The sequence below is a fragment of the Siniperca chuatsi genome, linkage group LG21 (genome assembly GCF_020085105.1).
Source record: "Siniperca chuatsi isolate FFG_IHB_CAS linkage group LG21, ASM2008510v1, whole genome shotgun sequence".
Taxonomy (NCBI): Eukaryota; Metazoa; Chordata; class Actinopteri; order Centrarchiformes; family Sinipercidae; genus Siniperca; species Siniperca chuatsi.
Window position 1 is genome coordinate 8353121 of NC_058062.1, and position 27416 is coordinate 8380536.

A 27416-nucleotide genomic window follows, 5' to 3' on the forward strand; every position below is an offset into this window, starting at 1 on the left:
TGTCCGTTCCCTCCGTCACACACACACACACACATACATATGCACAAACAGACTGAAGTGCTAAAAGTTGTCTTTAGTCGGCTGGTTATGTCGTCCACCATTGATGGTGGTCCTCACCGACTACACCTACATTAAGTAAGTAATGTAGAGCCTGAATTATTTATACTATTTCAATATTAATTCAACATACCTTTTCAGTAATGTGTATTTTGATGTAATTATATGGACATGATATTAGCTAATATTATATTAGCTATATGCTAATGCTAAAAATATTTTGTTAGCCAAGTTTCACTGGAGAGTTCAAATGTTCCATGATGTTCTTAATGCTGTTAAAGAGATTTTTTTTCACAATGTCAGGAATCAAATTATGTGTGAAACTGTGACTCTTTCTTCAATCCTTTTGACATTAAAAGACGTAAATTTAACTAAATATTGGCTTTCAGTCTCAACATAAATTTCAAAGAAATCCAAATTGGTCAAACTCGAATACTGACCTCTTTATTACCTCCACTAAGGCTTTAATTTAGTGTTTGAACAGGTGCAGATGAAAGGGCCACAGGTGAGCAAGTTGCAGTCCTCGCTGCTTGCAGAGGAATGACCATCCTGTGACTCACCTCTGTTCTGACCTGCTGCCTCCTGCAGAGGTCCTGGGCTGATCAAAGCCACCTCAGCCCGCCAGTTCAGCTGTGACAACATTGACAGCTGAATGTTTTCACCGCCGTCTGAGCTGATGAGCAGTTAGCAAGATGTGTTGTTAGATGGTATGTATCTTCGGATTAATTGACACACCTGTGTTTAATTCACATAGACAGTGCTGGCGATCATCTCATCAGAGATCCATCAACACTAAGCTACAGCTGCCTTGCTCAAAGAAAAACGTGTTAATAATCTTCCTGTCTTGGTTGCTAATGTGTTGATGTGTATGCTTTGATCTGAGATGGAAAAATCCTGTAAGTGTTCGGTAACACTTTGAGTAGTGTCTACATACTTTACAGCGATGGTAAGAATATATCACCACTAATTATAGCAGTATATCAGTTATTAACAAACACAGGATATAACATGAATAATAAGTACAAACATCTGACAGTGAATGTTTTTACAAATTATCTAGAGCAGCTGTTCTACTAATACGCCATCTGGCAACCTCTAGCTAGTTAGCAAGTTTTAAAAAGTGGTATTCCAGGTAAGTTTGGCACCAAAAATATGCTACAAATCATCAGTTCAATAAGTTTGAGTTGACTGTCTTCATTTTACCTCAGGTCTGTGGTGAAGTATGCACTTTGGCACCCACAGTTTGTGGCTCTCATCTATTAGCATTACATTCGAGTCACAGTGCTAAGAATCTATTTCTCTAAAGGATAAATACCTGAAAAACCCAGATGGTCATTTAGCAAGATACCTGATCATATCAGACCATGTGGATGAATAAAAAATCCACCCACTGCACAATAAATAAGATTTCCCATTTCTCAAGTTGCACTTCTGTTTCCTAATCCAAACAAAGATGGTAGCCGGTTACTTCTTTTGTGTACCAGACAGATTTTTTTTTCATCCAGATGGTTAGGACAGTACGGAAGTCTGATCTAAATTGTTTTCTCTCCTGTGTTTATGACTTAGGAGCAGGTGAAAAAAGGAGATAATCTTTCTAAGTGTTTGTTGTTTGAACTTAGAAAGATTATCTTGGCAAAACCTTTTTTTTCACCTGTTCTTAGGTCATTAACACAAGAGAGAAAACAATTTAGGTCAGACTAAGAAAATGAATCACCAAATTCTTTTTTTCTCACTTGCCTCTCAGGGTTTCCATAAGACAGCCTTTGAGGAGTCTGGAAAACCTTCTGGGTTTTTCAAACATTGCCGGGTATTTCTCTTTTAAAGAAACTGATGCTTAGCTCTGTGACTCAAATGTAACGCTAATGCTAATACATGAGAGGCACAAACTGGGGCTACCACTTGGGAAAACTTCCTTGTGTTATTGTAGTTTACAGGATTTTCTATTGTCCTTTTAATATAACATTTATTCAACAGCTACAGATTTTAGAGTAGAACGTATTTTGCATTTTAAATGGGATGCTCATACAAATTTTGGTTAAAAAAAGGTTCCAAAATGTGCCTTTTTTCCTTTAGTTTGAGCAAAAAAGAATTGTTGGAAAAAGCACGGATGATCACACCATGTGTTCCAACATTTACACTGTAATTATTATTATTCCGTTTTGCGACAGTAAAACTACACCACTGAAATCAACAGAAATCAAAAGTACCTTCAGAAATTAAACTGACCAAGAAATCCATACATCATGGACTACAGTATGTGTTAAATATAAGAGACACAAATGTATAAGGATAACAAGTCTTATAAGAATAAAAAGCATGACATGCAAAATGCACATTTTTACTACTGTAGTAGTTAAGCACAATAATTTAGTTGCTATTCTTACAGGTCAAAATTTTATTACACCTGGTGTACATCGTTTATTCGATATTTCATTAGTGGAATTCAAAGATTTAAAGAAGGGATTTGTGTATATACACTGCTATCACTCGTTAAGTTGATTGCTATGAAGGTTCACAGACATGATAATTAAAAAAAAAACAACAACAAAATGAAATCAACAATAGAGTAAACACGGGGTTGCTAAAAGGGATTAAAAACATTAAGCAAATGAGTGTTCAGGTTTGTCACTTTGTTGTCAGGAAGAGTGTGTTTATCCTGGAACCTGCTGTTCAGAGTCTGCTGCCTTTGTGCTTGTTATCATCCCACAGGACTGAACAACTTGTGTTTTCATCATGCGTTCTTTGCAGTAATTTGTTCTTATATTTGACAACTGTTAAACCGGTCAGATAAGAGTTACGCAAATCTTTGAGGTGAACGTGTCTAAATGAACATACACATCTTCAAAAGCTGAGTTTTTACACACTGAGCTCCTGTCCATCTCACTGATTGAAATTTCAGAAGCCAAAGATGTTGCAACTTGTCCCAGGTAGACAGAGAGTGAAAAACTCAGGGGAAACATACCCTGTAACTATAATGTAAGAAATAGATTTAGGACATACAGTATGTGGTTGGGAGAATAATGATGAATACAGCAAACACTGATAATCCACTGAGAGATGAATCACAGGTTGGATTTTCACCTCTGTCCTATATATCAAGCTCTGGCATCTGCGTGGAGTCATGTGACTGGGAGGGGAGAGGATTGGTGGAGAAGAGTAGAATGCTAAGGTGAGACCACCTCCACTATTCAAGTCTTACCTTAACTCTTCAGGCAACACCTTATACCTGCGCTGAGCACCTCAGCCACATACAGCAGCTCTAACAGACAACAGGATACATCTGGTGGATGATCATAATTATCTTTTTTTCATTTTTATTCTGGACTTTGGGATGCATTTCACCAATCTACCAGTATCCCTGTAGGAGTCAATCTGGCCCTTTTCAGTGGACTGACATTTAATATTGGACTCTTAATTGCTTTGACATGTTTGGCCCAAGGCAGCTAGTATCTACTCTCCTGCCTGCAGTTTTCCATTCACCTGCAGCTCACTTTTTCCCTGCATTCCCAACCAGACTGGGCTCCCAACCTCAGATCCTGATCCCGGGGCCCTTTATCAGCTATGAATCCTTGAGGAATTATCTGCAGCCAGAGACATGCAAGGAAGCTTTGCTCCTGGCCACACAGGCGGTCGGGATGGGGCCACTCACAGAGGGCATAGGTGAGTTTCAACCACAGCTGCAGAGGCCAAAAAGGGACAGATTATATAATACAGGACATGTGCAGATAGATAGTGCACAGCCAAACTGGCACTGTATGACCACAGTCTCTAAGACAGTCACTGAGCACCATCTGATTGCAGTGTAAATGTTTACAAAAGATTAGCTAACAGCTCGTAACTAACAATCAATTATCAAGCAGTGTTAAAGTGGGCCTAATGATTGCTGTGCTAATTATCCAATCTAGAGCCATTAGTTTGTTGTCACCCGTTGGCGATTGTGTAATTGGTGCTTGCGCTGTGCTTTCCAGATGAACAGAGGCCAGTGAAGCAGCGTCGTGCACGAGCCAACTACAGCAGCTGGCAGCTGGAGGAGCTGGAGAAGGCCTTCGAGACCACCCACTACCCAGACATCTTCATGAGGGAAGCCCTGGCCGTCAGACTGGACCTCATCGAGGCCAGAGTACAGGTAATTGGCACACTGAACTTCTTCTGGAAATGTTCACTTCATACTCATTCAATTGATATACATTTTTTTGTACAGTGTGCAAATGATTCTATTCAGCCCTTCAGATTCTTTTGCAGGTCCATCACTACCAGCTTGTGTTGACAAACATAATTTAAATCCTCAGACCTATTTCTTAATTCAATTCTATTCAATATGTCAAAGTTACCAAAAATGTCACAATGAATTCTGGGGAAATGCATTATGTTTTGGTACTATTTGTACTATTTTGGTCAATCTATATAAATGTAATATAGCTTGGATAGCTTCACATTTTTTCAAGTCTGTCAGAAAACAATACTTACATGCCCATATATACATTGAAACATTTACTGGTTTCTGCACTTGTCCCTTATCTCCATACTGTCTATACTGTGAGAGATGGGATTCAAAATCAACAGTACTTGTTCGGTCCAAAAATACACTCAAAAGTTCAGCTGAAACCAATATAAGGCTTCAGCAGTCTGAGTCAGTCAAGTGGGTATCTTCTGAAGTTAAAGTCTTATTGATGAATTTTTTTCGTGTGGTTACACTGGAATCGCATTAGATAGGGATATCTTCATGGCTAGCATGTGAGTTGACTTGAAGAAATGTGACTGCATCCTTTAATGAAGTGCTGAAAACAAAGATTCGGAATTTACCTTTTTGAATATCGTGAAAAGATTTTTTTCAAACTTTCTTCTAACAATTTTAGCAAGATATCTTGTCAACATTTTGTAACTATTACACAAAGTTTATTTATATTCCCAGATTATTTATATTTTTATTTATATTTAGTATTCCTTCATTTGTTTCCAGGTTTGGTTTCAAAACCGCCGTGCTAAGATGAGACGACAGCTGAAACTCCAGGGCCAGCTTGCAGGGCCTTATGTAAAAAGAGACAATGATGAAACGTCTGAGACACCAAGCAGGAGTTTAAAACAGCAGACAGAAAGTTCAGATGGCGAGCACTGGGAGAGACGACAGGAAGGAGAAAACTATCCATGGACAAAAGATGTGAGTGCTGTGCTGAGCGTGCGTATGCAGCCTGTGACCCAGAGGTCGGGGAAGTGGGAGAGGCCGGAGAAGCCGAGCTCAGAGGAGCTCCGCTCCTGCAGCATTGCCAAGCTGAGGGCCAAAGCCAGAGAGCATGAGGCTGAGATCCACAGTACTGTAAACATGTCAGGAGGCGACACACAGTCACAAACACAGGAAGCTGATGCCATGCACTACGATTGATCATTTTTCTTCTTCCTGTTTGTACAGATAATCTTAACCAAAAAAAAAAAAAAAACAATGTATACTATTACTATGCCGGAACATACTTTTTGAAACTTTCTGGGATGAGGAGCTTTATTATTTAGCCATTATTAATTAAATATTTCTTGCTGTATAAAATGTTAGTAATTTTCTATAAAATTATAAACAAGTTGTCATCTTGTAGCATTTACAAAAAAATGTTATCTTCATGGTACATTCCAACTAACAGTGACATTTTCTGGGCCCATTTTTATTTAAACAGAATTTTTTAATGTTCTGTTTCTCATGTATCACTGTTTTGTCTACTTTGATAACAATGTAGAACTGTAAAAAGTTTCTGTACCCTACATTATTTGAATTACTTAGTTAACATCACATGCATGTGATGTTTACGTCTCTTTATATTCTGAATGTGATTTTTACACATCTTAAAAGTGTTTAGATTGTCAACTCTAAATGAATGACACATACTGTGTGCCAGGTCTTTAACAGATAACAGTGCCAAATAAGAGATGCTGCCACCTTATCACATCAGTCTATCAGGGCACAGCTGAAATGGGATACTGTCAAATAATTTCTAAATGATTTCACTAATGACAAGCTCATCCCTGACCTCTTGGGTTACCTTCACAGACAGGCAGGATGTCAGCATGCAGCCACATGTCCTCAAAGGAAACAATGGAAATAGCTGAAAAATTAAATCATAAAGAGTGAGTCTATATAGATGATGCATGTCTATTTTTTTAACTATATGCATCAAAAACATTGTATACTGAGTTTTTTGTTTTCATTGATAGTGAAACAGATTCCATAAAGAACTGTGAATCTAAAGAGAAGGAATTTTAAGGGCTTGTTTTAAGAGAGTTAAACCAGCAACAAATGCAAAATGATAATATCAGGATGAAATAATAATTCATAACAGCTGTGGTAAATAAATGATGAAGTCACAAAATGTGAGATAACGTAGAACTATTTTTTTGTAAACATCTTTCATCTGGCTTTGGCCCAACAAACACTGCATTGTGTTGCTAAATTCAGGTTATGAACCACATCTCAAACTGCAGACAAAATTTATCTGATCGATATGAGAGTCAATTATTAGTGATTTTCACATGTTCCTAAACAAACACAGCTGTGAGTCTGGAGGCATTTCATAATCCCATGTGTGTACTCCACACAGTATTTTACATCATACTTAAAATACAACATGATAAGAGGATACTGGTTTAAAACATCTAATCAACTAATAAATTTCCAGAGTTGCAAGTTAATGTTTTAAATAGTTTAGTATGCTTAATCTTCTGAAAATATAGAACTATAACAATTGATAATAATAATAGTATTAGATAATACAAGTAATGGATGATAAAACTGCCATTTTAGTTTGTGTCCTAATTCTAGTTGAAGTCCTGCATAAGGTTTTGTTACATACTTCTGCATGGAAATTATACTAGAACTCTCTATTTGAATGCATTGTTTATGTATTTGACCACAAGTTTGGAGTGGTGAGATAGTCTTCTGACAGTGCAGTGTGACGCTGCCCCCACCTGGACATGAAGATGTCCTCAGACAGGACAGATGAGACAGATAGTTCAGACAAGGCAACGCCCAGTGAGTGTTTTTAAAATCCAACTAATGCATACATTTCCTTTTTACTGCGGACACACATCTCTTATTTGTTGCGTGGACCATTTTTTGGAGACCCTGTTGTCGTGACAAATAAACAATTAATGTCTTACAGTGAATGAGGTCAGTGTGGGTCGCTTGTAATTTAAAGACTCACGTTCAACTCTGGTCTCACACTAATTACATTTTCCATGTCAGAGGTTTGAACATTTACTGAGGAGGTCTCTGGGTCAAATTTGAAACTTCTTTTCAAAATGGGTTATTTTTTATTTTGTTTTCTGTTTAGGTGGAATGACTCTTCAAGCTTTCTCACAAACGCGTCTAACAAACTTTATGACTATAATTCTTCATAATCAGTTTATTACATGAAAGTTGCTGAAAAATCAAGTTATAAGTTTTTCCTAAAATTTGGTGGGACATCATAATATGGGCTAATTAGGTCAGAATCCTTATATGACAATAGTTGGCCTCAATTAGTCCCCAATTAGGCCCCACACAAAGATGACTGAGGGGGGAAAAAAGCATGCCATAGATTCTTTTCTTGGTTCTCATACTGCACGCTGACCCCGATATGCTGGCTGAGATAGCAAGTCTGGTGTTTAATTACTTAAGAAATCCTACAGCATATTCCTCCTTTACTGAGACCCAAAAAAGATAAATTTCATGAGGCATTAAATGAAAATATGATTGTAAATGTCCATATAACCTATATAAGGAAATGACAGCTGAAACCTTTGTCCTAAGAGATTCCAACAGAAATAAAAAAGGACAGCAGCATTCTTTGTCAGATTACAATACCGTGACTATTATGCTATCAAATAAATCTAAGTTTCTATGCCCCACCAGGAGAAACGCAAAATATAATAAAACAAAATAAAATAAAATGTAGAGAGACATTTGTTCCTTTTCAGTTTGACTTTAACCATATGGACACTGCATCTTGCATTCAATTTCCCAAAAATCCAGATGGCTACTCCAGACTGGAGGATCAGAAGTAATCTGTAAGTAATTAGAAAGTAATCAAAACCAAATACTGTAACATTTTGCCTAAAGGTCACATTTGAGGTTTGTGTTTTCAACATAAGAGGCTCTCTGTGCACACCCAATAACATTTCAGAGTGACATGTTTGAATGACAAACCCAGCCTTTGTCACTCATTTGTGGTACTGTCTGCAGGATTAAGCATAAAGGGGGACTAACTTGAATTTTACCTTGCATACTGGGAGCTGATGCAGAAGCAGACTAAATATGTTTGGTTGTAGACCATGTACTTATATTGTCAAGAGGTTCAAATATATAAACACATTTGGATATGATCAGACTAATTGTCTTCTGTGAGGAATTTTGCATTAAAATCTAGGTCAGTATCACTTTAGGTCTGATATCTTTATTGGGAATATTTCTGCACTAATTCAGTTAGCAGAATGTACTTTTTGGGATTGACAACTGAACTCTAACCACTAGAAAAACTATTATTTACCTTTTAACTGTTTTATTCAACTGTTGTGAATGACGAATCGGCAGTCGGTGTCAATTAGTGTAGGCTAATGAGCGGAGAAACACACACTACCAACTCGCCCGTAGACTAGACAGACATTCAGGTAAAAGAGGGAAACAGGAAGCAGCTGCAGCGCCACAGTTCACGGTCAAATCCTTTTTATGTCTCTTTCCTCCGGCTCGTCCACACTGAAACCTCTGCCTGTTGCACACTTAGTCTGTACTGAGTATACAGTGTCTCTGCCGCGCTGGGATTATGGCAGCCATCAAGGCTTTGGAGCAGTGGTGTAAAATGCATTGTGAGGGCTATCGAGATGTGGCCATCACCAACATGACGACTTCATTCAGGAATGGATTGGCTTTTTGTGCGCTTATACACAAGTACAGACCGGACCTGATGTAAGTATTTAATTTTGAATAAACTGTTATAATATAGGTGAAATTCTGCCGAGGTTTGGTTGAGTACTTTAACTATTAGCTTTGACAAAAGTGATATGTCCTGGGGTAGCCTGCCCCCTCCTAAATTGCAATACTTGTGTAGTTTTTCTACAAGGGTTTATGTGTCTTTGGTAGCTACTTAGTGTTTGGCCTAAAAGTGATTTTATTCAGATTTTTTTCCTAATCTTTATACATGTTTTTTTTCCATTGGTCCTTGTAGTTTAGTTAAGGGGTGTTACTTCTGCCATTATAAATTTTATTTCTAAGGGAACTCATCAGATATAAGAAAGATGATACATATAATAAATATAACTACTTTTTCATAGTTGAACTCCTCAGGGTCCTGATCTTAAATTTAGATGAGGTTTTCTCCTACATGTCTAACTTCTCTTTCTGTTCATTGTGTTTCTGTTTTCCCAGAGACTATGATTCACTCAGAAAGGAGGATGTGTTTGAGAACAACAGACTGGTAAGATGACAAGTTGTTGAACCTTTGTCATATTGAGTGGAACTGACTTCATACTAAGCTACAAAATCTGATGTAGCAACACATCCACTTCAGACACATGGAGGCGCATCCAGCAACACACAGTATTTGTTCTTGCTTTCACATTTATGCAGCAGATTGGTTCAATATTTAGCTGTTTCAACATTTTAACAATACAGCAGTTTAAGCAAAAGCCACTGCCAATTTTAGACTCCTCTCAAACTTAAAAATTCTGAATCCTTCCTCTGCCTCTGTCCACTTGACCTCATTTTATTTTGTTAACCCCTACATGACATGAGCAGCACAGCTGGGACCTTTCCATTATTTAGTCTTCTTCCATTTTACCAGCTTCCTCTGAGGATTTCAGGCCCTGCAGAGTGCTACAGTATGCACTCTGTAAGACTTCCATGTTGTCTTGGATGATCCTAGCAGTGTCAGCAACAAACCTGAGCTCAGGGGAGAGGCTCTCCGGCTATTGATTTTTGAATGAGACGTGCTGTCATCTGCCACTCAATCCTCATGATGACGGTTCACTTGAAGCCACTGTTGTTGTATATTCTTCAGGGTTATGCAAGAAGAAGAATTTGTGGCCAGAGAGTAGTGTGTTTGATCAGGTTTTAGTTCTGATCAACTGTTGAAGATGCTCCCTGTACCGAAACATGAGAATGTGACTAGTGCTGTAATTCACACCCTTCTATATTTCATGAATAGTGTCATGTTTCCTACAGGTGGTTATTTCACGAGTTGTTAAATAAGAAATAGTCTCTGTGTGTTTGTAGCAAAACCAGCTTTAGTTTTCATTTTTCAGTGCTTTTCTTTTACATCTACAGGCTTAGTATTCTTTGCTTTAAATTTAATGAGCATGTCCAGGCTGATCCTAAACAATGCCCCGTTATCCTTCTCCCTCCATCCTTTTTCTTATCCCTACGAACTCACAGGAAGCGTGCTATTCATTATACAGCCCTTTTCAGACCTCTCTGGGCCGAGCCACAGGCTGCTGCTCGTCTATTTAAAGGAGATTGTATTGTCTGACATTTTTACACATGCTGTAATTGTAGGAGCTGACATTACTGCGCCCAGTGAATACCATGTTTTTATATGGCAAACATGCTTTGGATTTGTTCACTTGGGTCCATCATACACTACCATTAAATGTTGTCTTGGCAGGAGTTGATGACTGTTGGTTAAACTGTGTATTTGTTTTTTCTGTCAAGGCTTTTCAGGTTGCAGAGGAGAGGTTGGGGATCCCAGCTTTGTTAGATGCAGAAGACATGGTGGCTTTAAGGATCCCAGACAGGCTGAGCATTCTTACCTACGTCTCCCAGTACTACAACTACTTCAAAGGACGGCCTCCCAGTGAGAACGTGGCTGATTCAAATATTTTTAGAAACCGTATAGCTAAGATTGAGTTGTACATCCTCCTAACCAATAAGATTTTCTTTAATTCCAAGCTTTATCTTACATATTTATTTTTAGGTTTAGACATACAGTGTTCTTTCTCTCCTGTGCTAAAGTGTGATGTTTTATGGTGTTTTATTTTTCCTCAGTGGGAGTAAAAAGGCCAGCAGAGGGCTCCAAGGAGGAGCCATCAGAGAAGAAGAATCTCCCCGTGGTTGCCAAAACCTTTGTGTCTAAAACTGCCATTGAGAATTGTTTACCTTCCACTCTCACTGCTCAGACCTCACCCAAATTGGCCAGAGCTGCTGTTCAGGTCAGTACTCATATCAGAACGCATTATCAAACATTTTGGCTGTGTTTATTGTGGCTGTGTTTACAATACATATTTGTTGTCATACCTATTAATTAATTATTATTATTATATTTAAGAACACCAAGGAATTTCCTTTTTTTTCAGTGGGTTAAGTGCGTTACCTCAGTTTTAGTTTTCTTTCACAGAAGGCGGTTCTGGGAGAAAATGGCAACAAAAATGGGACTCTCACTAGCAAATGCGTTGCATGCAAGAGTTACGTTCATCTGGTTCAGAGGCACTTTGTGGAAGGCAAGCTCTATCACAGAAGCTGTTTGAAGTAGGAATTTTATCTTTATTCATTGATACTTTCCTGTCATGTATTGTGTTTAATTGTACTGCGTTTATTGCATTCATAATTTCATGTTAATAAACTTCCACCAGATGCAGTGAATGCTCCAGTGTGCTTCATGCAGGAGGCTACAAACCTGGGAAGAATCCAGACACTTTTGTCTGTAACGCCCACCAGAACAGTTGCAAACCTTCCTCCTCCGAGGCTGGGATCAAAAATGGACCAGCCAGTTCAGCTGGACGATTAAATAGTGCCAGCCTGACCCAGCCTGCACCATGCCCCTCTTCTGTGCTGTCAGCCCCATTGAATATTGTTGTGAAGCCAGTCAGTCCTTCTCCACCTTCCCAGACCTGGACGGCCTCGGCCCAGAAGACGCAGTCGGCCCGGCAGAGGTTTTTCCAGGCTGCTCCGCCAGTCACAGAGGCCTCAGCAGGTAACAGGAAGCCCACAGAGCCCTCAAGTGTTTTAGGAAGGCCCAAGGTCCCACTGTGTCCTGATGATGAGAGCAGAGCCAGGACAACCACTGTTAAAAAATTGGCTGAAGAAAACTGCAGCAGCAACAACAACAACAAACGCCCGTTTACCATCCGATCAGCAGAGAGACGGTGTGTACTGCATTCTGTATACTTTATGTGGCCACGAATAGATGATCCTTTTCTAGTATTTTCTACTGGTTTTGTAATGACTTTTGTTATTAAGGCTGATGGCGAGGGCTTTCTCTCTCTGCAGGTTTGGAGATGAGCCAAGTTCAGCTGACAACCCCGGTTTGAGAAAGGATAAATGCAGCCAAGGCCCAGCAGGAAACTGGGCAGGACAGCCCTCCACCAGCCAGACAAACAATAAGGAATCACCATGTCTGAAGGCCATCAACAAAGACAACACAAGGCCAACAACTGTACACACAACCGCCAAAAGCAAGCGCTACTAAATTCATTTCAGTTATTCTTGATCCATTATTTGACATCTAGCCAACAACCCCCCCCCCAATTCTGTCTCTGTCTCAGAAAGCATTCATAGAAAACAAAGCCCTTTTGTCATTTTTGCCCTATTTATACAGCCAGTGCATTTAGCATGATGTTAGCTCAATGTTGGATACTGACATTTTAATTTCTGTCTCACTCTTGTAATGAATTTTCATAGCTGAACTGTCATTCTCTTTGGATGGATGTGCATGCATGGCTGTAGCATCCTGACAGTCCGTAGCTTTTCAGACAGAAACACAATTACTGTTGGTTTCTAATATAAATGGTCATCAAATTATCATCTTTGATATGGAGAGTTCTATCATGGAAAGTAATTATGTTTCCTGCTAATATGGACAACATACTGACCATGGATATTACACTGGATATTACTCTAACTTGTCTTGGAAGTCAAGATCACCTCTTGTCAAATTTTATAGAGTTTGTGCATTTATCCATTTGAAGACAGTTTGTCTCATGCACAGATTAGAGCATCTTTTGGGTCTTTTAATACAGATGTGTAGGTGAAGATCAGTTACTTTAGTGCATTGTTATGAGAAACTAGATAATGAAACCAGTAGCTGCACTCATTATCAACTGCTCATTATCAGATGAGTGTGACACACAGAAAAGTCAAGGGAGTATTTTGTTTGTGTACAAGAACTTGAACTTCTTTGAGTGCACACTTCATTGCTAAAGCAGATGTCAAATAAAAGTAAATGTGTCCCTGCTTTTTAAATTAAGAATGATTTCAACAGTTATTCATGTGACAGATGAAGTAGTGATAATCTTTACTTTGCCATCATGCTTTTATTTACATCAGTTATTCACTCAACTTTTTCTGTCTAAATCATTTGTCTGCAGATCCAGTCTATGAGTGGCAATCAAAGCTCAAACCTTTGAAAACTGAGCTAGGTCTAAAGTAAGTATCCTCAATCATCTTTTACCTATTACCTCATAACTAACTTTGGTGGAAGTGGGAAGGTCACACAGGTGGACAAAAACGGTTTGAAAGAGTTGTCTTAAAACTTTCCTGACCATTCAGCTTATTCACTCTCCAGAATGCAGAATCATCGAGCTTCGTCCATCTCTGTTAATGTTGACTGGCTCAGAGTGCAGTCGCTAGCTCTGTCCCACATCCAAACAAGCCCCAAGGAGTGCCAGGCCTGAACCTTTCCTACTCTAACACTAGATTCTCTAATTTTTAATCCCTGCTGATGATTCCTCCATTGTTTTCGCCGCCGTTTTATCATTACAAAATTAAAAGGTGAGGCCTTTTTGTCTATTTTCATTCTTTATGTTCAGCCTATAGGTGTACATCTGCGTCCGATAAATGCTGTACTTTTACACCATTTTTTCATGGTGACACACTTAAACAATAATTTCATTGTGTCTTTCTTACAGAGATACTGAAGCTGAAGCCTTTACTGAGCAACATAATCCTGGTTTCATGTCCACGACTTCCTCTAAAGTCTCCATCAGTACAACAAGGCCTCCCTCGGCTCCAACACTGGCAGTACCTCCAGTTAGCTGTGCTCGGTTTGATCCTGCACACTTTAGAGAAGTCTCGTCACAGAAACCTGAGCTTGGCCCTAGAAACCTGGGTAAGTCTGTAATTTATAATAAGAGACATTTGTTTACTATTAGAGTTTGTATTAGTTTAGTGTTGGATATCAAAAAGCTCCATGTTCAGAATTTACACTCTGTCTTAAGTGCTATTTGATCTAGTCAGCTGTGTAATGTTACAATCTATATGTCTGTGTTAAATAGGTTATTTGCAAGTCCAATATTCATTCTTTTAGCTCTGTTTTTGGTCTTTAACAATTCCTGTGGGAAATGTCTTGGTCTTTTAGCTGCTAAATGCTCCACTATATTTACCAGCTAGTTGCTAACTGTTTCTGTCTGCCGTTTGGTGCTGAGCAGGTAGTGTACAGTGAGTTTTTAGAGCTTTTTCCCGGAAAACACTGCTGCTGCCAAAAACAACTCCGAGAGCAGTGCGAGTGAACCAAAACAGTAATGTTGTGGGCTGGACAAAAAAAGAAAACAACGAACTGAAACTCCAAAGTCATTTGGCTTCATCCTTTGTTGACCATGAAACGTTTGTACAAAGTTTGATGGCAATCCATTCAAAAGTTGTTGATATGTCAGTCTGGACAGAAGTGGTGGACTGATCAACAGACAGGCCGACATTGCCATCCCACCACACTGCTAGTATGGCAACATCCACATGCACTGATTGCCGGACAAACATGCTGTTGCAAGCTCTTAGCAGAAAACAGAGAAGCAGAGTGAAACTTTCTGCAGATCTACAGCATGTAAACCTTTTGTGTCCTTATTTTAGGTTTTAAACATGGGAGTCACTCGTCTGTGAAATCCCCACCCAGACGACCAGCTGTGGAATCTATTAGCTCTTCAACGACTGCTCCAGCCAATCTCGGAAAGCCGTCAGGTTGATTAAAAATATCATCATCAAAGCCATACATACATACGTGGCCTCAGCCATCTTGTTGATTTCATATGAGCTGTCATTTTTCACTGAAAATAAATCAGGTGAAGTCATATGTGACAATGCTTTTTTGAAAAGCTGCCATGAAAGGACTATCTAATCCTATTTTATCTACCTCTCAGCTAAAAAGGGAAAGTATTTGTCACCCACCAACGCCTCCAGGACTGAAATGAGGTCACCCTCTGTAAGTTCCCTCCATTAAGTCTCTTAAGAGATTAATTAACTGCTCTACAAATATGCTTTCATTACATTCCCAGTAAAAAATGGACGACCTTCTTTACGTTTAAGTGGCCAAAGTCAGAATTTTTAAATTAAAGTTATCTATATTTGACTGTGACGCTTAAGTTCTTTTGTTTTCTATCAGGTGAAGTCTTGTCATATTCCAGTGGCGCAGATTGAGGGGGAGCTGAATGATATTGAGACAAACTTGGCTCAGTTGGAGAAGGAGGGTGTGGAGCTGGAAAAGAAACTCCGCAGCTGTGAGGAAGGTACTTTTTTCCCTGTCACTCTTCCCCTGCAACTCATGTTTTCCACTTCCTTTCTTTTCCTTGTTTAGACATGCAAATAAAATTTAATGTTGACATGTCAGAAACAATCTGTGCAATTTATATAAAAAAAATACAAAAAAAAAACAGTCCCTCAAACAACTCACTTGTTCTGAGGCATAATATGTCAATTTTGCTCTCTTGCAGTGAATAACCTCAATGCAAACTTTTATTGTATTTGTGCAAACTGCTGAATCCCACTGCTGCTTCAGAGAGAGTATTTCTGGTGCAGAATTGTGTCCTGGTTGCTTCACACGGGACACATTCACTCACCGTCAGCTGGAGCATGGCGTGTCTGTGTTTGGGGGATTTACCTGCCATTTCTATTACTGTTTCTGCAGCCAAATTAGGTGAGCAGCACAGACAGCCCACAGCAGGGATGTTGCTTCTCTTTTGAAGTAGTGGGAGTAGGGGGCCTGATTGCTTTGCTCAAGGTCAGCATGACTTGGGTATAGTAATATATATTCTGGTCGATTGCATACTTTTCCTACCCGCCACCCAGGAAGCTTGAGCATGCAATCACTTGGCCAGAATTTGACATCAATTGCACACCTCCTAGGAGATCATCTACTTCTCAACTGGAATTTGTTGTCATAAAAACTAAACCCTGGCACTCAAGTTCAATTCAGAATAAAATCATGTTTGTTTTGGTGATGGCAGGATGTAGACTGGCTTGTCCTCAGTCCCTGTCCCGATCAGTCGTGTGTGTGTGTGTGTGTGTGTGTGTTTTGATTGATTAGTCACTAATTGGGATTGGCAAATATTCACACAAAAAATCTATTGATCCACCTACTTAGATAGTCCTGTCTGACTTGGTGAAGCAGAAAATGCAAGCTGTGTTGCATTTCAGTGCATATTGTATACTGTGGTGGACTAAAGGAATCCCTGAACCATGATCACTGCTTTAGGAAAATATTTAAACAGCCTTGAACATTTTAGATTTATGTATTAATCATTGTCTTTGTAAAAGCTTCACTGTACCTTGGGTGTTCGTTATTTGGTAAAGACCTTTTTTTCCAAAAAAATAAAATTATTAATAAAAAGATTATCCCTACTGGACTTTGCAAAAATATTATTAAGTAAGTGATGAAGACAAATCTGCACTTTATCATGTATTGCCTCTGTGTTGCAATCGTGAGAAATGCTCATTGTAATTTCCTAAGGTGACATTTAAAATGCTTGTTTTGTGCGACCAACAAAACTCTAAAACCCAAATATATTCAATTTACTTTCATATTTCACAAAGAAAAGCAAAAAATCCTCACAACTACTGGCTACAGTCCCTTAAGTGAAGTGTTGACATGGTCCCAGGAGGTGAGTCACCCTCCATCTCAACAAACCTGCACCCTGCTGCTGCATACCAGCCAAATGATCCAAAAACCTAATTTATTATCGCGTGTAACTAATACAGTCATATGAAAACAAAGAGTTGCTCTGGTGAAAATAAAATGAGCCATGATTCTGGATGAGGAGAGGCTTCTTGATTGTTATATTAAATAAGATGATGTAAAATGTCAGTTTTTTTTTTAAATAACCAAAATGTGTAATGTGAAAACAGAATTATTCTACAGCTCGCTCTTTATTCTCAGTCACTGCATTATTTGACATCAGAAGAGCACAGCGCTAAAATTGCTGTCTGAACACTTTCTTTGAACTTAATTTATCCCTGTGGGATTTCATTTACTCACAAGTCAGAAACATTTACTTGAGTTGCGTGAAACTGTACAAGTTAGCCAGAGCAGATAATAAATGCAAGTCTCTACAGGCATTAAAGGTGTTGTTGAATACTTAAATCAACTGATCACAATTGATTCATGAATTTTTACCCAATATGTACACATCAGGGCTTATACATTTACACCGTGACCATTATTGAAGATTATTATACCATACCTCATTAATAATATCTTGTGTATTAACATATTTTTAAAATGTGGTGTTGTGTCTTTCAGAGGGAGAGGGGGACATATTGATGGACCCACTGATGGTTGATTGGTTCAACCTCATTCGAAAAAAGCAGATGTACATTAGAAAGGAATCAGAGCTTGTATACATGTGAGTACTACCTGTTTTATAGCATAAAACTTGAAGGGCAGCTGTACAGTGAGATTGTTAAATGACCATGTCATCCATTATTGTATTACTAATTTGTTTGCTCCCAATTTTGGTTGTAATTGTTTCTCATAAAGGCTTCTACAGTCTGTTTTACTTTGTGCCATAAAATCAATTTTTATTTTTAATTATATTAATAACTCCATACCTTGAAATAAATATATATATATATATATATATATATATATATATATATATATATATATAGTATTCCTCTGTGAAAATTAAGCCCGTTATAGTTGTCATTATTCCTATACACTTGTTTAACACTAGGAAGAATTCAAACTAATTAACTGTCAAACCAAATATATATTTTTGTGAAAGATGTGATGTGCATAATAACTCACTTTGGATTTTTTTTATGTTATTAATGATTGAATATCTCAGAGCCAGGACTCAGGAGCTGGAGCAGCAGCAGCCAGGTGTGGAGGGGGAACTTCGTAGACTGCTGGAGAAGCCAGGTAAGAGATCACAGACTCTCTTCTCAACATCACCTCTGTTACTTTCTGCTTTCAACACCAAAGTCTGTCAACTTGGTATCACAGATCATTTAAAGTCCAGAGAGGAGCAACAGCGGGAGAAGAAGTTGATGCAGAGACTGATGGAGATCGTGGATGGCAGAAATGCGATTGTGGAGGGTCTGGATGAAGACAGACTGAGGTAACATGATGCATCTTATAATTAATGTTTGCATTTCAGGAGTGATAACTAATGCAGAGCAATACTGGTAATATAACAACTTGATATGCAAACAAAATGCTTAACTAGACGTTTATTTTTTAACAATTTCAGGGAAGTGGAGGAGGATCAGCAGTTGAATGAAATGATGCAAAATCTTCGTAAGTATTGTATATATGTATTGTATGCTTTTCTTTTAGATGAGATTTTCCAATTTGAATGCGTCATTCTAATATACACTGTTTTTTTGGTGAATAGGAGTAAAGAAAGCTAAAAATAAGAGGAAATCCTCCATCTCGAAACTGTTCAGGCGAAGAAATAAAAGACGAGTGGAATGAGCCTCAAGGCAATTTTTACTAAACTTTCATGTTGAACTGAAAGTCATTATTGTTATCCCTTTTTAAGATTTTTAAGGTTTTTATATTTAGGTACTGCAGTACATAGTGTGCTAACAAGAAGGCAAATGTAGAGATGTCAAATTAGGAAGCATGGATCAAGTCGTGTTGTGTTTCTAGTAGTTTCAGAATATTTCAAAATAAAGGTTCACTTAAAATGTTATTTTTGTTCAACATTCACATTCAGTTCTTCGTTTGTTGTTACTAATGTTAAGTGAGAATTTCTAAATAGCTTATGATTCAATCTTTGCTTTTTTTTTTTTTTTTTACAAGGGGTGTCATGTTTTTTTTTCCACAAAATGGTGGTGTTTAATTGTATGTCAAGTGCAGCTGTGAGCATTTCCCTTATGTTGATTAGAGTCACAAGAAAAAATGCCATAATTTATGGATATGTTTGTTATGTAAAGATACTGTATATTTATTGAATGATTGGAATGAGGTATCAAATTAGTTATTTTAACAAATCAACTCGCACTGGGTCAAAATAATTGGATGTTGGGCGTTAAAAACAAACTGTCATGATTTCGAAATTACAGATGGAACACTGTCTGTTCCACATGCAAATATGAATGAGCAGAATAAATGTGTAATCCTTCAACAGTCTTGATCCAAAATGAAATTATTCCAGTATTTATTTAATAATTGATTTTAACAAATTTCTTGTAAGGATATTAGCGGGAGAAAAAGCCTTGACAATTAAGTTTGAATGGCTGTGGAGTGTAAAATGGAGAGCCACACATGTTGAACTGCCTTGTTGCAGACTGTAGTTCCTCTCACACTGTACTGTAGGTGGCAGCCTGGGTATGCTGTATCACAAGGCAAGAACTTGGAAATCCAATTTGCCACAGTACGGACAGTTAATTTCTTTGCTAATTTTATAAATGCTGCAAAAATGTTCAGCTGTGCTGATGCAATAATGTTATGTGAAAGAGGATTAGGTAGAGCTGTAGCTTATGGCCGGGGAAGGCTTATAAACTATAGGTTGTATTGAGCTCTTTATCTTTAAACCGCGTTTAATTAAACATTACTCTTTACTAATATCTGCATCAGAAATGCTCTGTACCTGAGCTATTAAAATGTTCAAACGATGTGTGGAGTCACTCGTGTGTGAAAATGGCATTTGCAGTGTTTGTAAGGAATGTATGTTGTATTTTAAGTGTTACTGAATGGTATGTACTTGTACTCTATTTATAGTATTTTTAAACTTGAAATCTGTTGTCCAATAAATCCTTTGAAGATTAGTGTGTATGAGAGGTTGAATTATTTACTTAAGAACGGCTTCCTTTGGCACACATCTTTCTATTTAAACACATCCCTGAACTTTTTATCACTCCCCTTCCCTACCAGCTTCACCAATGACTGTTGATTCAACGACTGCCAAGATCAGACGTTGCTTTCAGTAAGAAACCAACAATGCTGCGACTCCTTTGCATTAAAGCTGTACAGTAATCACTGAGCTCCATCAATGTATGCTTTTAATAAGGTTTTTTTAAGGATGGCATCAAGATAATTCACTGGCGTCAATATATTGCAGCTACTTACAAACTACATATCCCTCATTTTGAGATGCATGAAATTGTGATCATGAACTTGGAACACAATCTTTCTAGCTGAGCAGAGTTGGGGATGATATTGGTACAAAATGCCATGCGTGATGTGTGTGACAGTCGAGACTGAATGTGTGATATTAGAGTTAATTAAAGCTTTGCGGCCCATCTACTGCAAATGCTTGCACTTCTGCAATTAAGAATCAAAGGCGAGGGCTTAGTGTCAGGGGGGTGTCTAATACATGGTTTTAACAGGAATGGGACCTGATTTGCCAAGCTCCTAGCGACAAGCATTAACAACAGCCTCAAATTAGAGGGACATTAATATTCATAAGTAAAACAATTCATCCTGTGAATGTGTGATGAAATGGAATCCTCTGAGGTGAGCTCTTGTGTCCAGGCTGCCATCGTTCATTAAAATATGCCATTACCCATGAAGTACTTAATCTTTATGAAAGGGTGGTAAAATCTGTTTGAACTGCTCTGACAGAAAGGTGGAAATTGTAATATTGTTCAGCACCTTACATTATGTTAATCCAGTACATTTTTTAAATGTGATGTCAAACAGTATAGGTTTCTATATGTCTCATTAGCTGAATTGTTTAGGCTTCCTGAATGAAAATGTACAATGTATAATCTTTGCTTGTGCACATTGATATTAGTCTGTTATTCTATTAATAAGATGTGAGTGCTTTGTGATTTTTTTTTTTTTTAGGTTAGCTGTTGTACATTGCCACTTGCAACACAATCTAAATTGTGTGTGTGTGTGTGTGTGTGTGTCATCGTCTTATTCCAGTCCCTGCCAGAGTCTCTGCCACTAGCCTGTAATTATGATCCTCGAGGTAATTTTATCAGGCTCATTAGCTCTGATGAGTAAACGAGAAGCGTGCCTCTAATTTATTGGCCATCCAGGCTGGAGACTTAATTCTCATCAGAGAGATCATAATATTTGTATAGAGAGACAGATATACAGTGTATATACTCAGTTACAAGGCGCCTAGACCAACACTGAGGCCAAGACTTTGGTGACTTAAAACCAGTAATTACACTCAAAAATGAAGTCTGTTTGGATAATTGGGCATGTGCTAAAATGATTTCCATAGATGTCATTCTGATGAGCAAGGCAACAAAACATTGTCTCTTTTTGATTCAGGCATGATTTTAAATGAAAGCTATTGTTTGTATTCTACAGAGTCTTGTGACTTTATCTTCCTGCACAAAATTAGATTCTCAAACCTCTGCAAACAAAATTGCATTGTTTTGTTCCCTGTTCAATAGAGATGATCCATTTTCTGTGTCAGAGAATGTGTTAAGGGAGCGGGGTAAATGCTCACAATTTTCAGTGTGTAAAAATTTGCATTGAGGGGAAATTATGCATGCTGGCTAGTGGAAATGAAATGTATAAAGTGCATGACTGGTAGACTTGACAAGTGCAGCTTTCATCCATCTCAAATGAATAATTTTCACTTCCCTTAAACATCCTTAATCCAACCATGTTATCAGCGGGCATGCAGGATTCTGCCAGACTTTCTCCTTAACGGCACAGCAACTTTCAACTTGCCTGAGATTCTTCACTGCAGTTGCTTACCACATGGTCTTAGGGACTCACTCTTATCCTTTCCTGCTGGTTTTGTGGATCAGTAAAATTCCTTCAAAACACAATATATACATAGCGCGAGTCTTAATAGATAGCAGAATGTCTCACTCTACCCTCCTCTGTGCTGCCTCAGAGGTCGACTTAATGCACTGTATTTTACCTCTGATTCACATTGGCAGAGAACTCTGAGGATGGTGTCTAAAAAACCTATTTGCTCGGTGGCCCTTTGTCCTCTATTTCAAATTTCACTGACAGACCCTTCCATGCTAGTATAACGTGGTTTGGAATTTCATATAGCCGTAAAGGGATAGAGAAGGATATTCATGGTAAATTACTCATTTACAGGCCAGCATTCAGCAGTTTGACTTGTTATTTTGGGATCATTTCCTTGTCTTCTTCACTGAAATATATACTTATGATGATACTATATTGTGGCAGATTACCCCCTCTACATCCCAATCCTTTTAATTTATGCTCTGTAGCATGTTTTCTAAATACTACTGACAATAAACAATTAAATGTGTAATTGGTGTTTATGCTGCTAATCCTTCTGATAGCCTTTAATATGAAGGGTTACCTGGCTATTTTCAATATCCACTTTCACAGAAGCCTCAGTTTGCGATAAGAATATTAGCCTCATCAATTTCAGGTAACTTTCAACGCTTTAACATCTTGTCTTAAAGACCTACGTGTTAGCAGGAGTCTCAGCCTTGGCATTTAGTGACATTTTAAGCCTTTTAACAGAATCCAGACAGGGATTTACAGTTTCCACCAAAGGAAAATAATTTATATCCTCCTTTCTGAGAAACTGTGGGTAGAGGGATTAAATGCACCAGAGAGATTTGTATGTGGTGCAAGTAAAACAATATTGTGACTCAGTTAATACATTTCCTACCATCTACTTTCATGCTTTGAGGAAGTCGGGAGTTGTTACTCATCGAGCTGAAGTTGGCTTTGATGCTTTTCTTGTGTAATTTTCTCATTTTCAAAGTTTTAAGTTTATAGGTCATAGTGATGGCCGCGCTGTATACCTGAATTCCTCTTACAAGAGTGCTATGAGACACCTTAAATAAGTGTCTGAGGCAATGAAGAGTCTGACCCAGAGCAATTATTTAGCATTATTTCCCAATCAAACTCCCTTAAAACCTTTGGAACAAACCAATGTTTTCACTCCACTAAGAATTACATTTAAAACATGATGTCCTGCGCACCCCCCCCCAAAAAAAAAAAAACAGTTCTGAATGACTGTTTGAAACACAAAAGGTCTTTTTTGCATGTTGGATGGTTTGTGGACTGTGTATCTGCCAGTGTGTGTGATGGCTGCTGTGTAGTGGAGACATGCAGGGCTCTGTTCTCTCTGTGGGCAGGCAGCTTTGATGCACTGCCTCTCTTATCTCATGCCTGGCAAGGTTAATGAAGTGGTGGCACTTTTGGAGGAAGTAGAAATGGGATGAGTGGCAAAGACCAGAGGAAGCTTGGAGATGAAACGTCCTGCTCTTAGTGGCTGTAAGTGGCAATTTTGGTGAATTACATAGACAATAAGAAAGGGGGTTGTCATCCTCTTAAACACAACAGTCGTCTGAATCAGGAATGGTTGATTGCATCTCTTTCAGCCTGGTTCATATGAAATTACTTTAGCATTTAGGCAGCACTTGTAACTTGATCTGTCAATCTCCTTATAAGGCCATGTTAGTGTTTCTATACAACATTTAAGTCAGGTTTTTTGCTCTGTAATGTCATGAATTGTTTTCTGAGGCACAAAAGAACATTGTGAAATGCTAAACAGTCCAAGTTGTTTTCCGTCTTTGAGTGTCATATCATTCCTCATTTGAATCAGGAGAGCTCATGTGGTTTTCAGCAGGGTGTAGTCTGCTCTAGTCTTATGAAGGACCTCTGAAAACCCACTGTGCCTTTGTCAGGGGCAACAAGTCTCACTTAAGTGAAAGAGTTAGCTTATTTTATTTGTAATAAGTGTCTTGGAAGTTGGCTCGTGGTTACAGCTTAAACAAAGGGCAGAAATGCCACCGTAATATAAATATAATAACAGGTGATGTACTGCTAATGCTCTGTATTCCTTAGCTTTTTGGTTTTAATATTCCAATTCCCTTTGCATCTATAAAAGCTAATAGGTAAACAGTCCTGAATGGAAGAAATGAAGCAGGTCTACATGCCAATGAATTAGCATATAGATGAGTTCATCTCATACAAATAGTGCTCTTTTGCCCAGAACTCCCTGTGCTGAGCAAAGATCATGTATGTAAAGTATGCATGCAGAAAATGTAAATTAATCCATTTCAATCATCATTCAATCTAATAAGATTTTTCTCCTCCCTTCTCTCGTCTGTCCCTCGTTGCTCAAATGTCCAGAAATATTGAGAGGGCGGTCAAACTATTCCCCGAAGCAGCTTAATTGTTTAACATAAAAAAGCAGGAAAAAACAACATACACAAAACATAGGAGATGTAAAATTGATGTAAATTGCAAATAAGCACCAGGATTATTTGCATGTGAATCAGACAAAGGCTGAATTGAGTTTAACATAAATAAAAGCACCTCAATGTTGCTGAAATCAAATAATGCTTTGATTTTCTAAAGCAGAGATTCTATAAAAGGAGTGCCATTGACCGTACGTTTTGTATTTGATCCTCATTATTGTAATTACATAAACAAACACCACCCCTGTGAAACACAACTATTTGTTACATAGCTCTTGTTAATATGCTAAAAGAAGCTTATAGAATTGGGTCAGCTAATTAAGCAATTAGCTTATTTCAGCTCTGTGGTCAGGCTGTTACTAATCTATGGCATTGTGAGCCCAGATCTGCCAAAACCGAGAGGCTTGTGTGTCTCCCATCCCGTCTGACAAAGGATCATGTTTGAAGCCATCCTTTCCCTCAGCAGAAAGGCAGAAGACTTGTCTCTGTTCACTAATGCTCACGTTTCTCATGCAAATCCCTGGAATTGAATAGGTTGTTTATTGTCTAGTTAATATATTGAGACATTTATGTAGCGCTGTTGAAGTGTTTGCTCTCTGCATTTGTAGCTGTGTTAACACACATGAAATCCTAGACAGATTAGAGTTTGATAGCATTAAAGCCATGATGAATGTTGGTGGCTTTTAGCAGAGCCCACCACGTGGCTTCTTACCAGGCGTATGATGAGGGCAGAGTTAGACAGCGCGACTGTAGAACGTTAAATACATCAGTGGTATAATTTGATGAAACATATTTTTTTTTGTTACCCACCAAGTTAAATATCCTGAAACTTCTCTGTCCAGTAGAAATTGCTGTTATTGTAGGCCTTCACTTCCAGGTACATTTGCTGATTGTGTATCTTAGTTGTGTATCAGTTTGAAGGTATGCTAAGTGGTGATCTTAGCTTAGCTCCAGCCTCGGGATGTTTGTGGAATCAGTAGCAGCTCTGCTCAAAGGTAGGCAAATACACATTGTTCATTGCAGAGGGTTTCATAGTTTGTACCACATAGCCACGTTTGAACAATGTTTATAACATTCATAGATACATATGAAATCCTAACTATTAGTATTTGGAACTTTGTTGCCGCTGTGGGCTAATATGAAAAGGAAGTTGATTTGATGTTTCTTTTACAATGGTATAATTGGATACAGTACAAAGTGCGTAGTTTAGTGAAACCAGCCATCCAGCTTTAGAGTTAATAGTATCTTTCCTGAGATGTAAGTAAAGCATATGAGTTTATCCTAAACACCAAACTATCCTATAGTAAACTATCCCCAAGTTAAAATGTAATGCTTTTTAATGATTGTGGTGAAATAAACAACAAAACAATGCTAATTTAGAACTGCTCTAATTATACAACATTAAGAAACTGTGATCAGGTTTGTAGGTTTGCATCTGTCTGGCAAAACGTCATCACTGCAGTAGCTTTATAATATAATACATTTGCATTCTTGGTACCTGGTCAGTTGAGATGTTGCCTGCAAATGAACAACTAATGAGGAGAAACACCTTAACAAATGTTGCATGAGGTGCTCTACCATCTTTGCTGTAGTTTGAATGTGGAAAAGGTTACACAGCTTTAACTTGTGCTTTATGTCCACTGTTAAAAGTGAACATTTCAAAGTTTATAATTAATCCTGCAATAACAAATTTTTGCCCACGTGGGGGCACTGAAAACAAGGTGTGCCATTTAAGTTGATACGGCAAGCTTTTCAGCAAAGATTTGCCTATTTACACATCTAGCAGGAGTTGTGTTTGTGTCCTGGTGAATGTAAGACTGATATTCATTCTTCTTTTAGCTCTGTTTTTGGTCTCCACCAATATCTGAAATATCTAGCTCTTTAGCTGCTAAATGCTTTATTTTTGGCCGGTTGTGTACAGAAAGTTTATCAGAGCTTTTTCGCTGGAAACTGCTTCCTGGTGCATTCAAAAACGACACTGTTGATAACGGTGAGAGTGAACCAAAACAGTAAAGTTGTGAGCTGGGAATCAAAACAATGAGCTGAAAGATGTTGAAAGGCTCCGTTGAGCTGAGAGAAACTGCAGAGTTGGTGATAATTCTCTGTGGGCTCATCACTACAAGCAACCACTGTCACATTACACGTAATCATGTGATCCATTGTTAATATAAAATACTGATCATAGCCGCTTTAAAGCTTTATATATTTGAGTTTGAGTTTCAGGTTATATGTCTACACAGGAACACTTGAGAACAATATATTAACTGGCGATGAAGGTTCATTGTCATCTACACCGTTGAATGAATGGTAATTTTGTCATTTACAATAGTTAAAAGGTTGTGATGCTATAGAAATCTAGTATATTTTTATACTATAGTATGCTAATAGCATTTTGATGAGTGAAATCTGAGTGAGAAGTGTACCTAATTGAAGGAAAAGGCTTGAAATGCATTGTTAACGGGTCAGAGAGACACCACTTATGGCCATGATGATGATATGCAAGGTGTGGAAATGCATTTCCAATCTCCCTGGCTTGAGCCCATCAGTTTCCATTCAGAAGTGTGTGCACTTGTTCATTAAGCTTGTGCATATCATCAACTGGTGCACTCATTCTATCAGGCAGATATGGCAGGGATAAAACGATGTGAAGGATGGAAATTCAAACAACCATTCTCATTTGCAAAGGTCATTAAAGCCTGGCATACATTAGAAAATCTGCTAATTATGAAATGGCTTAACTCCACATTCAGTGGGATTATGTCTACTCATTTAGAATATGTTGATCCCCTCCCTTACTCGTCACAAGACAGTTGATGTATGGGACTTGTGGCACAGAACTAATGTTCCCAGTGCTTGTCGGTCATCTTAACTGACTGTAAGAAGTCCATAAAAGTGGCCGTCTTGTTCTGAATGAATATCTGCATTAACACCACGAGACAGACACAAGTTTTAGAGCTGCTGGGAAAATCTGTTGTACTGATGATATTTGGCTCAGCCACTTCATCTTCTTTATTTTACATTAGACTCATTGAGTAAATAAACTTTGTATCAACAAATAATAATCACAACATAAACCTGCAACATAAGTCGAGCA

The 27416-nt window shown here is 38.2% G+C and overlaps 2 protein-coding genes across 4 annotated transcripts; both read left to right on the top strand.

Annotated features, from left to right (window-relative positions):
• Positions 1-953: 953 nt before the first annotated feature.
• si:dkey-43p13.5 (homeobox protein unc-4) lies at positions 954-8380 on the top strand. Of its 2 annotated transcripts, XM_044180253.1 has the most exons (5): positions 954-1003; positions 3158-3226; positions 3572-3717; positions 4026-4183; positions 5018-8380. In XM_044180253.1, the coding sequence occupies exons 2-5, from the start codon at positions 3219-3221 to the stop codon at positions 5435-5437; spliced, it is 732 nt and encodes a 243-aa protein (XP_044036188.1). In that variant the 5' UTR covers positions 954-1003; positions 3158-3218; the 3' UTR covers positions 5438-8380. The 2 variants fall into 2 exon arrangements, with proteins under 2 accessions (XP_044036188.1, XP_044036186.1); XM_044180251.1 differs by lacking the exon at positions 954-1003 and having other exon boundaries at positions 2571-3226.
• Positions 8381-8657: 277 nt separating this feature from the next.
• Positions 8658-19991, top strand: micall2a (mical-like 2a). Of its 2 annotated transcripts, none has more exons than XM_044180249.1 (17): positions 8658-8980; positions 9440-9488; positions 10721-10862; positions 11054-11217; positions 11406-11533; positions 11638-12150; positions 12275-12459; positions 13372-13429; positions 13912-14111; positions 14849-14956; positions 15136-15197; positions 15378-15501; positions 17511-17613; positions 18058-18131; positions 18216-18330; positions 18463-18509; positions 18607-19991. In XM_044180249.1, exons 1-17 carry the CDS (start codon positions 8838-8840, stop codon positions 18684-18686), a joined length of 2295 nt encoding a protein of 764 aa, XP_044036184.1. In that variant the 5' UTR covers positions 8658-8837; the 3' UTR covers positions 18687-19991. The 2 variants fall into 2 exon arrangements, with proteins under 2 accessions (XP_044036184.1, XP_044036183.1); XM_044180248.1 differs by having other exon boundaries at positions 8660-8980; positions 11403-11533; positions 18607-19990.
• The last annotated feature ends 7425 nt before the right edge of the window (positions 19992-27416 follow it).

Coding starts and splice junctions, on each gene's coding strand:
- si:dkey-43p13.5 (XM_044180251.1), top strand. CDS start 3,078: ATGATGAATACAGCAAACACTGATAATCCACTGAGAGATGAATCACAG. Junction 3,227..3,571: donor GAGAAGAGTAGAATGCTAAG/GTGAGACCACCT, acceptor ATTCCCAACCAG/ACTGGGCTCCCAACCTCAGA. Junction 3,718..4,025: donor GCCACTCACAGAGGGCATAG/GTGAGTTTCAAC, acceptor TGTGCTTTCCAG/ATGAACAGAGGCCAGTGAAG.
- micall2a (XM_044180248.1), top strand. CDS start 8,838: ATGGCAGCCATCAAGGCTTTGGAGCAGTGGTGTAAAATGCATTGTGAG. Junction 10,863..11,053: donor CTTCAAAGGACGGCCTCCCA/GTGAGAACGTGG, acceptor ATTTTTCCTCAG/TGGGAGTAAAAAGGCCAGCA. Junction 11,534..11,637: donor TATCACAGAAGCTGTTTGAA/GTAGGAATTTTA, acceptor AACTTCCACCAG/ATGCAGTGAATGCTCCAGTG.